General features: G+C 44.4%; 1 protein-coding gene across 1 annotated transcript in view; it reads left to right on the forward strand.

The window, feature by feature from the left end:
• mex3b (mex-3 RNA binding family member B) overlaps positions 1-3,644 on the forward strand; it is a 4,331-nt gene extending 687 nt beyond the window's left edge. Inside the window, exons 1-2 of the mRNA XM_070858676.1 lie at positions 1-184; positions 1,046-3,644. The exon at positions 1-184 is cut by the window's left edge and continues 687 nt beyond it. Of these exons, the coding sequence (XP_070714777.1) occupies positions 1-184; positions 1,046-2,412 (1,551 nt within the window). The 3' untranslated portion in view covers positions 2,413-3,644. The remainder of the gene's footprint in view (positions 185-1,045) is intronic.
• Positions 3,645-15,061: the final 11,417 nt, after the last annotated feature.

Below are 15,061 nucleotides of genomic sequence, written 5' to 3' on the forward strand. Positions count from 1 at the left end.
GGAGGGGAGACACTGGATGACCAGAGAGCGCTGCAGATCGCCCTGGATCAGCTCACGCTGCTGGGTCTGGACAACGACGAGAACTCCATCTACGACCACGAGCCCAGGAAGAAGAGCGTCAACATGACCGAGTGCGTGCCGGTGCCGAGCTCGGAGCATGTAGCAGAGATCGTGGGGAGACAAGGTAAAGATGAGCCGGGGTCTGTGTGGCCCTGCAATCCCTTCCTTGTGTTTAAAATGTTGCATTTTGGCGGTGACGCTAGCTAATGGGATACAGTGTATCTTTATACTGTGTCTAATACAGCGTATCTTTGTAGGGTCTTGATACAATGTATCTGCTTATTCTGCTTTATCTTTATTCTGTAACAGTGTATCTATTCTGTGCATCCAATACAGTATCATAGTATGCTTCATATACCATGCCTCCTGTACAGTATATCTTCATATTATGCACCCTATACAGCACCTCTTTATACCATGTATTCTCCAGTGTGTCTTTACACTATGCATGCTATGCTGTGTATCTCTATCACATGCACCCCTACACAACGCATGCCTTTATACTGTTCATCCTATACACTGTGTGCCTCTTTATTTCGGGAGCTGATACTGTTGTGCATAGTAAAGAACAAAAAAAATCTTGAGTAATGATCACAAAGGAAAGTGCAGAGACCTGTAAGCGAGGCACATTGTAGAGAAAAGCTTTCAGCGGAAATCTCACACACTTACTGTTTTCGGACTGTTGCCTTGAGTTCCCCCCACGCCCCCCTCTCTCTCTATTCTTGAGTAATGGTGCTGTAACTGATGACAAAGGAAAGTGCAGACATGCGAGAGGAGCGCATTGTGCGGGCAGAAATGCGTCAGATCGCCTTGTTTCTGAGTTTCAGTTTGATTTCCATGTTGCTTTGTTGTGTTTTTAAGTGCTGCAAACGTGTTTATATATTTTTTGGTGACTAAACGATGGGGTTTGTTTTTTCCCCCCCTCTCTCCCTTGTGTGTGTGTGTGTGTGTGTGTGTCTCTCCTGTCTTTCTCTTGTTTTAAAAGGTTGCAAAATCAAAGCTTTGCGGGCAAAGACCAACACCTACATCAAGACACCGGTGCGCGGGGAGGAGCCTGTGTTCGTCGTGACCGGCCGCAAGGAGGATGTGGCCATGGCCAGGCGGGAGATCATCTCGGCGGCCGAACACTTCTCCATGATCCGAGCTTCCCGCAACAAGAACACGGCGCTGAACGGCGGCGCGGCGCCCGGGCCGCCCAACCTGCCGGGCCAGACCACCATCCAGGTGCGAGTGCCATACCGGGTGGTGGGGCTGGTGGTGGGGCCGAAGGGAGCGACTATCAAACGCATCCAGCAGCAGACCCACACTTACATCGTGACGCCCAGCCGCGACAAGGAGCCGGTCTTCGAGGTGACGGGCATGCCCGAGAACGTCGACCGGGCCCGGGAAGAGATCGAAGCTCACATTGCCATGAGGACGGGCGGCTTGATCGAACTGACCGACGACAACGACTTCCACGCCAACGGCACCGACGTGGGCTTCGAGCTGAACGGGCCGGGCAGCCTGTGGAGCAAACCCACGCCGGCCCGCAAACCTTTCTCCACTTACCGCAACGACAGCTCCAGCTCGCTGGGCAGCGCGTCCACCGACTCCTACTTCGGCGGCGGCCCGGCCGGCGGAGGCGGCCGCTTGGCGGACTACAGCCCCCCGGCTCACTTCAACGGCACCAACGCCAACAACGGCTTCGCGTACGGCGAGCCGCTGCCCCCCGCCTCCCTTCCCGGGGAAGCCGACCGCGACCTGGGCTTCGAGTCGCCCAGCTTCGACCCGGCCCCCGCCCCGCCGGCCTCCGCCATCATCTGGTCCCAGTTCGAGCGCCCCGGCGGCGGCGTAAGCTACCCGGCCAGCGCTTGCAGCAACGGCGTATCTTCGTCGCACCCGCGGCGGGCCAGCAGCGTGGGCTCGGGCGGAGCCCCTCCCAGACTCTCGCCGCCTCCTCCTCCGCCACCGCCACCGCCGCCTCCTCCGCCCGACCACCACCCGCTGGCCCGCCGGGTGCGCAGCGACCCTCTCAACGGCGTAACTTCGGCGCTGGGCCTGCTGCCGTCGTTCAGCAACAATAACAACAACAACGGCGGCGGCGGGATGGCCGCCGAGCCTGGCGGCTCCTGCTGCTCGTCTTCATCGTCCTCGTCCTCCACCTCGTCCTCGTCCTCCTCCACGTCCAGCATGCGGCGGAAGGGCAGCCGCGACTGCCTGATGTGCTTGGAGAGCGAGGTGATCGCCGCACTCGTCCCCTGCGGCCACAACCTCTTTTGCATGGAGTGTGCCAACCGCATCTGCGAGAGGAGCCACCCCGAGTGCCCCGTTTGCCGCAAAGCTGTAACTCAGGCTATACGTATATTTTCCTAAACAGTCCTTTGTAATACTGCATTAACCAAGAACCAGAAGAGTAAAAGTTAGCAAAAAAAAACTACATATCGCGTATATTATGTGAAATCCGCAGGTTTAAAAAAGAATTCTAAAGGAGAATTGCATTACAGATTGAAGTATTTTATTCATTTTTTTGACTTGAAAGATTATATTTCGTATGGCAGATGTTTACAAGTATTTTAATTTAATTTCAGTGAGACTTTTTTGTAGCTGGGTTAAATCTTTTTATTTTCGGATGGTCTTAAACCAGGGCGCCACGAACACTGTATTGGTTTTGTTAATGATCATACAATACTGTTGTCTTGACTCTGAGACCACGCCATGTGTAATACAAGCAGTATTCAGTAGGGAAGGAGGTTCAGCAAAAAAAAGAGACTTTTAAAAACCCGCTTCACCCAGCATATTTTCTAGTCAATGATATAAAACATATTTTATTCTATATTATTACGAAAATAAAATTATAAAAGTAGCAAAAATCAATGAAAGGAAACAGTTAAGCTTTCTAACATTTGTACAAGTAGAAACCAGTGAAAAATTACAAATTCTGTTGCACCACTATAGTTTTTAGTATTTCTATTTTAATACATTTGTTTACCACTTGTTTATGTATATGTAGGTGAAGTTACTTGATCGTAAATGTACTTTATTGAGCAAAGTTTAAAAACGAAATATATTTTATTTTATGATAAAGGGCCTTTAACCTCATGGTCAAATACTAATATTATATTTGCTGAGACGAGAATTGAAATTGTATCAAGAGTTTTATTTTTCTGACATTTAAAGTTCTACATAATAAAGGTAAAACTTAAGTAATGGTGCTACTTCATGTTTTTTTTAAGTATTTCTATATAAATAAAATTGGTACATGGAATCAACAATTCTTGAAGCATCTGTTGGTCTTAATATACTCCACACACTTATTATAGACACACTGTAGGCCAAAATGCTATCAAGTACTTTTAAGGAAAGCTCCAAACGTCTTAACTGACAAATTTGTGAATGGGTTAATGAGATGACATGGGGCAGCCGATATTTGCACCAGAACAGGGTACCTGGTTCTACTATGTATGCAAACTATAGACTCTTAGATCTACTTAGAATCTGTATTAAAGTCATGCTTAGATACTGTGGATACAACAGTTTACTAGAGCTGCATTAATCTTTGCTGCACGTGCTGTTTGGCTTGTAGTTCAGACTGTTGTTAATTTGCAATAAATGCCAATTGAATTATTTTTAAACTATTGTGGCTTTTTCAGAGTATTGGGTAGGAGAAGTGCAATTAATTGTTTAACCTTCATTTCCAACTGCTTTTTAAATTGGGTGCACCCGGGTTATATCTAGTGCTTGGTGCAGTTGCAAAATGGCTTTGGGTCTTTGGGTACCCTGGTCTCACAAAACAGACGTACACTCCAGCTGTCGTGACAATAATGGGCCATAGCAGACTTGGCCTTATGTGGCTCGTGATTTAATGAATTGGAAACATTTCCTTTTCACTAGCCTTGCATGACCTGTCTTCTGTTACAGTGAATTTGCTGCTTGGACCTTTTCCAGACGACATGAAGCTGCAGCTGCTTTCGAAAAGTTAACTGTTATTAGGTGTGGTCTGAGTTTAAGTTCGGAGGGGAAAAGTTCCTAAAACAGTAAAGCAGATGTTCTATGGGTAGAGCTTTATAAAACAAAACGCTTTTTCCTGTTAATTGGACTGGCGGGAACAGGATTCAGCCAGATGCACAGATATTTATGGTATTCAAAGTGCTCACTGCAGGTAAGGGTGGGCTGAGCAAAGATGGCAATAATTGGTTAGCTTTTAAAATGAGAGGCTATTCTGATTTGGTTTGTACTGCTGTGAAATGGATATAGTGACAGGAAACCATGTTAGTAGTGTGTTTTTCTGCACTATGGTTTGCTAGTTTCAATGAAACAAATCCATGAACTAACATGAGCAATATATTGTACTGTGTATTAATTTCCTCCAGATGGATATTTGCTGAATAAAACCCAACTAAACCGTAAAACTGCAACTAAAGAATTTTACATTGCCAGTCTCTACATCTTTTTGGTAGGTTTTGCTATGGTTTCCAATGTAGATTGTCCTCGCCCCTTCCTCAAGCTCGGGAATACTCTCCCTCAATCTTTCCACATCTCTACCTTTCCTCCTTTAAGACGCTCCTTAAAACCTACCTCTTTGATCAAGCATTTGGTCATCTGCCCTAATATCTCCTTATGTGGCTCGGTGTCAAATGTTGTTTTATAATGCTTCTGTGAAATGCATTGGGATGTTTTACTATGTTACGGGTGCTATATAAATGCAAGTTGTTTGCAGTTGGTACTTTGCACTCGGGTGGTGTAGATTTTTTAACGGCAGCATTGTTTGTCTTCTCTCAGTTCCATTATTTATATTGCTGACTAATAATTGTTGCACATATAAGTATGTTTTTTGCCCATTAATTTCCAACACCCAAAGAACGGCAAGAAGGCCAAGAGTGAGTGACGTACCTAACTGCTAACATAAGACTTTATTGAAGTCTTTAGGTAGCTGCTTTGCTTTCAAGCTTGTTTGATTCTTGAATACATGGCATGTGCTATTTATTTCTTTACTCAGTTGTGGGACCAATGCTAACCATTCCCATTACAAGTTTTCTTCTTAACATTAAAGGAATTAACCATGCAACCATAAAGTTTTAGAGAAGGTAGGATTTTATATTGTGAAACCTTCGATCACAACCAAGGCCATAAAATATACCAATGTCTTAATTTCTTGCACACAGTCTCATATCTATCGAATTAATGTTATTAGCAAAGATCAAAATGCACAGACTTTGCAAGCTGTCATCAGGAACTTTTAAGGACTGGATTGTATTTTTGTGATCTTCAAGGCAGATCAGAACTTGGATTCACCTTTTTTATCATGCACATCAACAAACATTTGTTAAACATGTCAAGCAACTGTTCTTCATGGGCATGTAGCTCTGGGGTCAGTTCATCCTGGTGCAGTGGTATTTATTTTGTTAAAACACAGATGTATTTTAGCATTACTTCTCATTCTGAATTTAAACAGTTATTTTATTGCTTTATTTATGTTCCATTTGACCATGTACATTGGTTTTGAGGGATACAGCAGATCTCTCTGGCATCTGGCGATCTTGCTCTTCAGCCAAACAGTGGGTGTGTAACAGTGACCTGGGGTCACTGCCTCTGATATTTTCCCTTTGTGATTGTGCGTGTAAATCTGTGTCCTATCACTATGGGCTAGGACATTTTAAATACACAGCTGCATTTGCTATCCCTTTCTCTCCCGATTATTCTAGGGGTATGGTTCCATCGGCAGCCCTTCATTATCTTGGTCAAGTGACTATTCTTTGTCAAAGAGCTGAGATGGTGAATGTCAGCAGGTTATTCTATGGATCAAATTACCGTCAAACCAAAACCCGTCCCCACTCACCATCACAGCACGTTTAACACAGTAAAACATCCCAAGGTACTTCAAAGGAGCATAATCGGTTATAAAAATTGACAGTAAGCCAAAGAAAGGGACATTAGAAAAGATGAGCAAAAGTTTGGTCAAAGAGATAGGTGTTATGGTGCATCTTAAAGGGAGAGAGAGAGAGAGGTGGAGAGGTTTAGGGAGGGAATTTCAGAGTTTAGGACCTGGGCAGGTCCACCAATGGTGGGATGAAGGAAATAATTTTGTATGGGTTAGTGAATAGAAATCAACTATTGGTGGAATTTCTCCCTAGACCAGAGTCCACCGAGGCCAATGGTAATTGCAGCCCTTGTTGAGTGATCCAGCCTAAACCAGTTACTAAACTCCATATGGCTTAGTCCTAAACCAGATGGTGCCTTTATTCACTGGACCACAGGGAACTCTATTACAGAGTTTATGGTAAACATGTTTACACAAACTAATACGTTATTCATTTTGCCAGAGGCAATGAACTGATGAATAGTGTCACTGAAATCATTTATTTACATAGCTATAGATCATCCTTCATTTGTTTCTGGTCATATATGTGCTTGTGACTGGCCATGCAGCTGTAAATTCAAAACCAAATCAGAAAGCAGCTCATTATCATTGCATGAAAAAAAAATCAAGGAGCGTGGAGGTAGTGGGACTATTTGGATAGGTCTTTCAAAGAGCTGGCACAGGCATGATGGACCAATTGGCCTTCTGCCATGGCTCAGTGGGTAGCACTCTCATCTCTGACCCAGAAGGTTGTGGCTTCAAGTCCCACTCCAGGGACTTGGAACGCACAGAAATCTAGACTAACACTCCAGTACAGTGCTGAGGGAGTGCAGCACTGTCTGAGGTGCTGTCTTTTGGATGAGATGTTAAACTGAGGCCCGTCTGCTCTCTCAAGTGGACGTAAAAGATTCGGTGGCACTATTTCGAAGAGCAGAGGAGTTATCCCGGTGTCCTAGCCAATATCACTAAAACAGACTATCTGGTCATGATCACATTGCTGTTGTGGGAGCTTGCTGTGTGCAAATTGGCTGCCGCGTTTCCTACATTACAACAGTGACTACACTTCAACAAAGTACTTTGTTGGCTGCACAGCGCTTTTGGACATCCTGTGGTCGTGAAAAGCGCTATATAAATGCATGTCTTTTTTCCTTTGTTAAGATTTCAGGTCCATTTGAGTTTAATCCATTGTCTTAAGTTAATTTATAGCCTTTGTCTATTTCTCATTTGGCAGATTAAAGCTAGCGTACAGTATCTCCTGGATCACAGTTCAGTGGCTTCTTGCCTCGGCATTTTTCCTCCATGACCCAGATTTAGATATTGGTTTGGTTCAAGTGGCGAACTCCAGCTGCTGACTGAAGCTGGGAAACCCAACATGTAAACATGTACAGTACTGAGCAGTTCCAAAGCTGCCGGGACGCTGTTTTTTTTAAATGTCAACAAATACAATAACATAAGCGATAATTATAGCGCTGACAAGTGATTTGTGGCACCGAGCATCTAATAGCTAAATCAAAATGCTTATTACACAAAATGTTTACATACACACAGTGTGCTCATAATAAAGCGAGGTAACACAAGGAGAGCAGAAACCCGGATGCGAAGCCCAAGTTGGAGCTGACGTTTTCATTGGGCAGTTCTCCAGATGGTGAGCAGCCAATCCCAGCCAAATCTACTTGGCACAGCAGCGAGCAAAAGGCAGGCTCCTGAAGCGGCGGGGACGGCAGGAACTTGGCAGGAGTTACAGCGCTGGTCACACTTCAGTAATCTCTACTGGTTGGCTGGAAGTGCAGCGCTGGGGAAGGCAGTGCAGCTCGCCACAGGTTGTCTGCCGGAGTCTTTAGGATTTGTGAGCGATCTGGGAACCGACTAAACAAGATATTAAAAAAAAACACTGTGCATATGATTGATGCTGAAGGAAATGTCTTGTGTGCTAACAGAAAAGTCACATGATTAGCACACACACACACACACTCACACTAGTTGGAAGAGAAAACAAAGAGATTGCCTTGTCCTGTGCCGCAGACACAAAGCTCTGTCTGAATTATTTCTGGAAGCTTGACCCTTTAAATTGAAGGAGCATGATTTCTCAGGTGCAAAGGATGCCTTACTTTCGTTTTTGTTTACTTTTAATAAATCATAATGCCATTTTTTTGCATCCACCCTGCGGAGAGGGCATCATAAAGGCCATTTTTATTCTTCTCCTCTTGCAAAACAGAAGTGGTGAATCAGATTAGTCAGTCCCCCCCGCCGTTCCCTAACAACAAGGTATGTCGGGTATCTCATTGGGAGCTGTTCCCACTCCGCTGTCGAAACTCCGCCGAAATTTGCTCCGCCTCAATTCCGGCGCAGTTACGCCAGCGGGGTGGGAGGGATGCGCAGAAGCTCGAAGAAATTCCAGGACTATTGCGGGAACATCCAGCCTACTGGCTTGATGAGGAATAGATAGAAGTCCCCCCAGCCCAGAGCAGGAAGCCCAAGGGACCGAGACCTGCGAGCTCCTGGACAAGTACACGATCATGGCCGAGACACACTCGGTCATTTATGGGAAGGCAGCCTGCAATCATTGGCACTGTGTAAATGTATCCGATCGCAATAATACTTCTGTTACTTGTTTTTACAGACTGATCACACAGGCCCGCTAGCTGACCCAAGGGACTTGTGCTGAATGAAGAAGCTATCTTTTACAGTATGCTGTAAATTACAAGACATCAGGGGAAAACACGAATTTATTTTTTTCTTCTTCTTGTAGATGCTTGTCCCTTCCTCTCCTGAAAACATTAACTCCTTAAACTAACATCACCAAAACAGATTATCTGGTCATTATCTCATTGCCGTTTGTGAGAGCTTGCTGTGCGCAAATTGGCTGCTGTGTTTGTTACATTATAGCAGTGATTACGTTTCAAAAGTACTTCATTTACTGTCAAGTGCTTTGGGATCTGTGGTTACGAAAAGCAACATATAAATGCAAAGTCTTACGTTCTTTGAAAGGCCTTGGGGGCCAGTCAGCTTTCAGCATCTTGCTCAACTGGCTGCTATTCATGAGTCAGGCCTGATACCAAACATCAGCAAGCTGTTTGAATGCAACATGAGAACTGAGCCCAATCCTATCCTCATTCGACATCCACACATGCTCTTCCAACAGGGGTCACTGGATAAAGAGAGGCAGTAACTCCGGCCTAAAGCAGGTGAGTTATAACTCTCCATCGCCCATCCCTGCTGGCCATCGGACTAGGTTTGGCTAACTTACACAGACTGGGGACTGTCCTGTTCTGTTCTGTATCAGGGAAAACAAACAGACCAAGTATGGTCACATCCAGTTTTAAATAAGTTGCTTTGGTTACTGCCTCCTAATAGCTCCATTAAATACACATGGCACTGCAACTATCACAGCCATACAAAGAAAGAAAGACTTGCATTTATATAGCACCTTTCATGACCACCGGACATCTCAAAGCACTTTACAGCCAATGAAGTACTTTTGGAGTGTAGTCACTGTTCTAATGTGGGAAACACAGCAGCCAACTTGTGCACAGCACGTTTCCACAAACAGCAATGTGAGAATGACCAGATAATCTGTTTTTTGTTATGTTGATTGAGGGATAAATATTGGCCAGGACACCGGGGGATAACTCCTCTGCTCTTCTTCGAAATAGTGCTATGGGATCTTTTACACCCACCTGAGAGGGAAGACAGGGCCTCAGTTTAATGTCTCGTCTGAAAGACGGCACCTCCAACCATGCAGCACTCCCTCAACACTGCACTAGAATGTCAACCTAGATTTATGTGCTCAAGTCCCTGGAGTTGGACTTGAACCCACAACTTTCCCACTCAGAGGCAAGTGTGCTGCCCACTGAGCCACAGCTGACACTGCATTAACACAATTGGTTTGATTTGCCAGTTTGTTCTGCTGGGTTGATATTCCTTGTTCGTACTGTTGAGCCAGTTTCCCCAGTTCATGCTGCTGGGCCAATTTTTCTAGTTCGTACTGTTGGGGCTGATTTTCCCAGTTTGTGCTGCTGGAGCGATTTCCCTAGTTCGTGCTGTTGGGATGATTTCCCAGTTTGAGCTACTGGCAATCGCTCCACAACAGCACACTTCATGAAATGGCAGGTGAGGGAGACTCTGTACTGAGATTATGCATTTGGAAAATCAGCTCTTAGACTAATGTTGATATCAAGCAATGTTGAAGAAAGTTCAGTATCTGATTTCCGATCAAGAATAGTCTATTATGAATTATGAAATGATCAGTAAATGGATTTCATAAAGCAATTTTACAGATTTTAAGAAAATAATTCAACTTTAAAAAAACACGACAAACTTCAATAGCAGGATCTAGAGCTGTGGCTGCTCTCAGGGATGTTTTCTGTGATTGTCTTCTTCTGAGGCAGTCCCCCGGAGTTGAGGATGGCTTGCTTCCACACTAAGAATCTGTGATTGTACTGGTGTAAAGTCAGGATATGTTTAAATCCCTATTGGTGAGATAACAGGTTATTTGAAGCACAATGGTATTTAGAGATAAATGTTGAACAGTGTTTATAAAGAATTGTTTTATAGCCTGTAGGGAATCTCTGGTTGAAAAGGTTTTGATGTCCTGTTGAGAGTAAATTCGTTGCAGACAGTTCAAAGAAGAAAGCTATGTTCACCTTTAAGCACATAATGAACCTTTTTTTTAAATTTAAGTTAATCCATTTAATTAAAGTTGGAACAACATTTTTATTAAAATATGTATGAATTTTAAATAATTGTTAATATTTTTACCCATTTTCTCCTATCCCTTCCAAAAGTACCTACTGTGGTGCCATCCCATGGGAACTGGGTCTGGGCAGCTCCCATTACTTTGCACAAACAGGTAATTTTCATGTGTGTGAGCCTAGACAATGCCTGGCTGTGGGGAATATTACAGACAAGCTTGATCCAGGTCTCATCCAACATTCACACACAAGGGACTTGAGCACATAATCCAGGCTAAACTCCAGTGCAATGATGAGATGTTAAACCGAGGTCTCGTCTACTCTCTGAGGCAGACGTAAAAGATCCCATGGCACTATTTTGAAGAAGAGCAGGGTAGCTCTCCCCGGTGTCCTGGCCAATATTTATCCCTCAACCAATACTACGAAAACAGATTATCTGGTCATCATAGTGCAGGAAAGTGAAGTTAAGGTCGATGATCAGCCATGATCTTATTGAATGGTGGAGCAAGTTGGAGGGGCCGAATGCCCATGTCCTAACTCGCACCAAGTCCTGCTCACCCATCACCCCTGTGCTCGCTGACCTACATTGGCTTCCAGTTACGCAACACCTCAATTTCAAAATGGCCTCACCCCTCCCTATCTCCAACCCCACAACCCCCCCGAGATATCTGCGCTCCTCTAATTCTGCCCTCTTGAGCATCTCTGATTATAATTGCTCAACCATTGTTGGCCGTGCCTCCTGTTGCCTGGGCCCTAAGCTCTGGAACGCCAGGCTTAAACCTCTCCGCTTCTCTACCTCTCTTACCTCCTTCAAGATGTTCCTTAAAACCTATCTCTTTGACCAAGCTTTTGGTCACCTGCGCTAATTTCTACTTATGCAGCTCGGTGTCAAATTTTAAAAATCTCACAATACTCCTGTGACGTGCCTTGGGACGTTTCACTATATTAAAGGTGCTATATAAATACAAGTTGTTATTGTTGTTGTACACCATCGGTGCAGGGACCTAGTTCATTGTTAATTTTATTGTATCCTGGAGGCAAATTATCTTCACAATGGATCGAGAAAGATTTAAATCCATCAATTTGTTTTAGCAGTGAGACATTCAAATTAAAGCTGGTGATTGTTCTCCCCTTTCTCAACCACATACACATTTGTTTTTATACATAGCATCAAGCTTGGATCAATGGTAGCATTCATGCCTCCGAGTCAGAGGTTGCGGTATCAAATACTATTACACACTGGAACACAGCATCCAGGCTGACTTCAGTCCCATACTGAGGGATTGTCAGAGGTGCTATCTTTCTGTTAAGACATTAAACAGAGGCTCTTTCTGCCTTTTTAGGTGGATATAAATGATCCAATAACACGATTCAAAGAAGACCAGGAGTTCTCCCGGTGTTCTGGCCGATATTTATCTCTCAACTAGCATCATCAAATTAGAATAACCGGTCATTATCTTATCTGCTGTTTGTTGGTTGCAAATTGGCTGCCATGTTTCCTACATTACAACACTGCCTGCCAATGTTCCCTGTAAGCTGCATGGCCATGCAGCGCACCAGGGATTCCGTGCAGAACATAAGAACATAAGAAATAGGAGCAGGAGTAGGCCTTTTGGCCCCTCGAGCCTGCTGCGCCATTCAATAAGATCATGGCTGATCTGATCTCGGCCTCAACTACACTTCCCCGCCTGCTCCCCATAACCCCTGACTCCCTTAGCTGGCTTGCTGGCTTTTCAATGAAAAAACCGTGCATGCAGGGTATTTTGAATGCCCCGCGTAGTCCATTAAAGGGACCGCGTGGTGCCAAAACAAATTAGAGGGAACACTGATGACTACAATTCAAAAATAATCCATCACTTATAAAGCACTTTGGCACTTTTGGACAATGCAATAAGGCACTCTATAAATGCAGATTTTTTCTTACTCAATTCCAAACAACTTCTAAGAGTTTAGAAAAGTCATCTTCAAACTCCTCAGATCTTGTAATGTCATATATCTGTTCTACCACTGAACCAATCAGTCATCTGTAGCCCAAGTTCTGCTGTCCGTGCTGGTGCCTGTGGAGTTATAGTAATACCCACATGGCTAACTGACAGCTTTATAGATAACTGAATAAAGCACATTTCATATTAATGTGCATTAATAGTTAGAGGGAACGATGGCTGTTTTTGGCTCAATGGGTAGCACTCTCTTCAGTTTTTGATGCTAATGGGCCAGACTTTCGGCTTCATTGTTGTCGATTTTCTCGGCGTTGCAACTGTTTTTTGCCTGGCGACAGTTTGCACGCAAGTTTTTTTACCTGGTATCGCCCACATCAGAAGTCGCCCGCCAGGACCAAACCGCCCACGTGCAACGCCGAGAACAACCACCAGGGCTTAAGTTTGGCCTCAACCGCCGACGTCCAGATCACCGAGAGACCCGCCCTGTAAAAGCTGCTTAAACATCGCGGTAAGGGGGGGAACCCTGCAACGAAAGGTAAGTGAAAGGTAATTTAATTATTTATTTAAAATTTTACCATGTCGATTAGGCTTAAAACTGTCTTGGGACTGCATTGTATGTGTTGTTTTTATGATAATTTTTTAATTTAGGTTTCCCCTCCCTTCGTAGGTCCAACCGCAGCCTTGGCCTAAATTTTCACATTTACGGTCCTTTCCGGTAACAATCGCCCATTTGGCTAACTTTCCACTTACCCGCCGAGAGACCGCCGAGAATGAGTGTGCAACACCAACTTTTTTCGCCGGGTGATCATTTCCAACCACCTTTTCCCTGAAAATGCAAATTCTTGCCTGTTTTTTTCGCCGAGGGTCAGCGATGCTTCTCAGCGGGCAATTGGGTGTTGAGGGCCTTTATGTGGTGGCAGAATGACTGTGCAGAGTGACGGAATGGATTTGTGTGATGCTCCCTGTACAATGGAATGATCACAATGCTGTAAATGTTTTTAATGTTGAATAAATCCATTAAAAAATGGGTACCATTCTCACTTCTGGGATGGAAGATTGTGGGTTCGAGCCCCTCTCCAGAGACCTGAGCACATAATCTAGACTGATGCTCCAGGCCAATACTGAGGGAGCGCTGCACTGTCGGAGGTGCCTTTCAGATGAGACGATAAATTGAGATCCCGTCTACCCTCCGAGATCCCATGGCACTATTTCAAAGAAGAGCAGGGGAATTGTCCTGGTGTCCTGGCCAACATTTATCTCTCAGCCAACACTACCAAAAACAGATTATCTGGTCATTTATTTCACTGCTATTTATGGGCCCTTACTGGGCTCAAAATGGCTATTGCATTTCTTACATTACAACAGTGATTACATTTCAAAAAGTACTTCATTGGCTGTAAAGTGCTTTGGGACATCCCGAGATCATGAAAGGCTCTATATAAATGCAAGATTTTTATTTTCCTGTTTTAGTGTTACAAATGGTGGTGTGATGGGGATCGGGTTAAGCTATTGCAAATGCTGTGTCAATGCACTAAAATCACATCCTTCTGATGCAAGGTAATAGAGCCTGTAATCCAGGTGACCCAGGGGACAAACTGAGAGCTGGATCTTAAGGTGTGCCTGTTGGGACCGCTGCTGATGAGAGCCCTTCTCCCCACCACTCACAGCATGACCAAGCCTGCTGCACTGACAAGGAAATGCCTGATGAGTCTGGCTGACCAATCCCAAGATCGTCCTTTCAAACTTGGTGGGAGTGTGCTGCTGAGGCACATCTAAACATAGAGAGAATGTTTAACATGGCGAAATGGATGGAAGAGACGCTCTTTGAAATTTGCTCGGAGGAGGTGGGGGACATTGGCGTGGTCCGTGGGTGACACCTGAGGTGGCAAGGTTTGGAGTATCTTAAGGGTTTGCATTGAAGCCAAAATTGGAGGGGTAAGGAGAGATGTGGGTTGTGTTGATCACTAGGCCGCCTTTCTTACCTTTAGCAGTAGAGTGTTTTTTTTATTATTAACATCGGGTGTTTCCAAGATAATTTTGTGCACATTTCATGCTGCCCCCCCACCCATTTGTAATTAAATTAATATCTCTCATGTTGGTGATCTATTATTTTGATTTATTTGTGATCTTTTCCACTGTTTTTAACCTCGTGTCAATTTGTAGGTACCTATGCTATTTTGTTCAATGTTTTACCATCACATGTCACTAAAATCTTATTCTGTTGCTGTTTCACTCGCTACTGCTGTCAGTGTCAGGTGTGGCTCAGTTAGTAGCACTCTTGCCTCTGGGTCAGAAAGTTGTTGGTTCACAGTCCCACCCTGGGGGCTTGAGCATAAAATCTAGGCCACCACTTCAGTGCATTGCCAGGGGAGTGCTATGCTGTCTTATCGATCAGATAAGATGTTCGACTGAGGCCCTGCCTGCTTTCTTAGGTGGCTGTGAAAGGTGCATCATAAACACTAGTCCTTCTTTTACTCTGTATTTAAATAAAAGGATGGTAGGGTTAGTCATCCACTTTAGCGTCGAGTTGCATC

This window comes from Pristiophorus japonicus, chromosome 17, assembly GCF_044704955.1.
Source record: "Pristiophorus japonicus isolate sPriJap1 chromosome 17, sPriJap1.hap1, whole genome shotgun sequence".
In the NCBI taxonomy this organism is placed as follows: Eukaryota; Metazoa; Chordata; class Chondrichthyes; family Pristiophoridae; genus Pristiophorus; species Pristiophorus japonicus.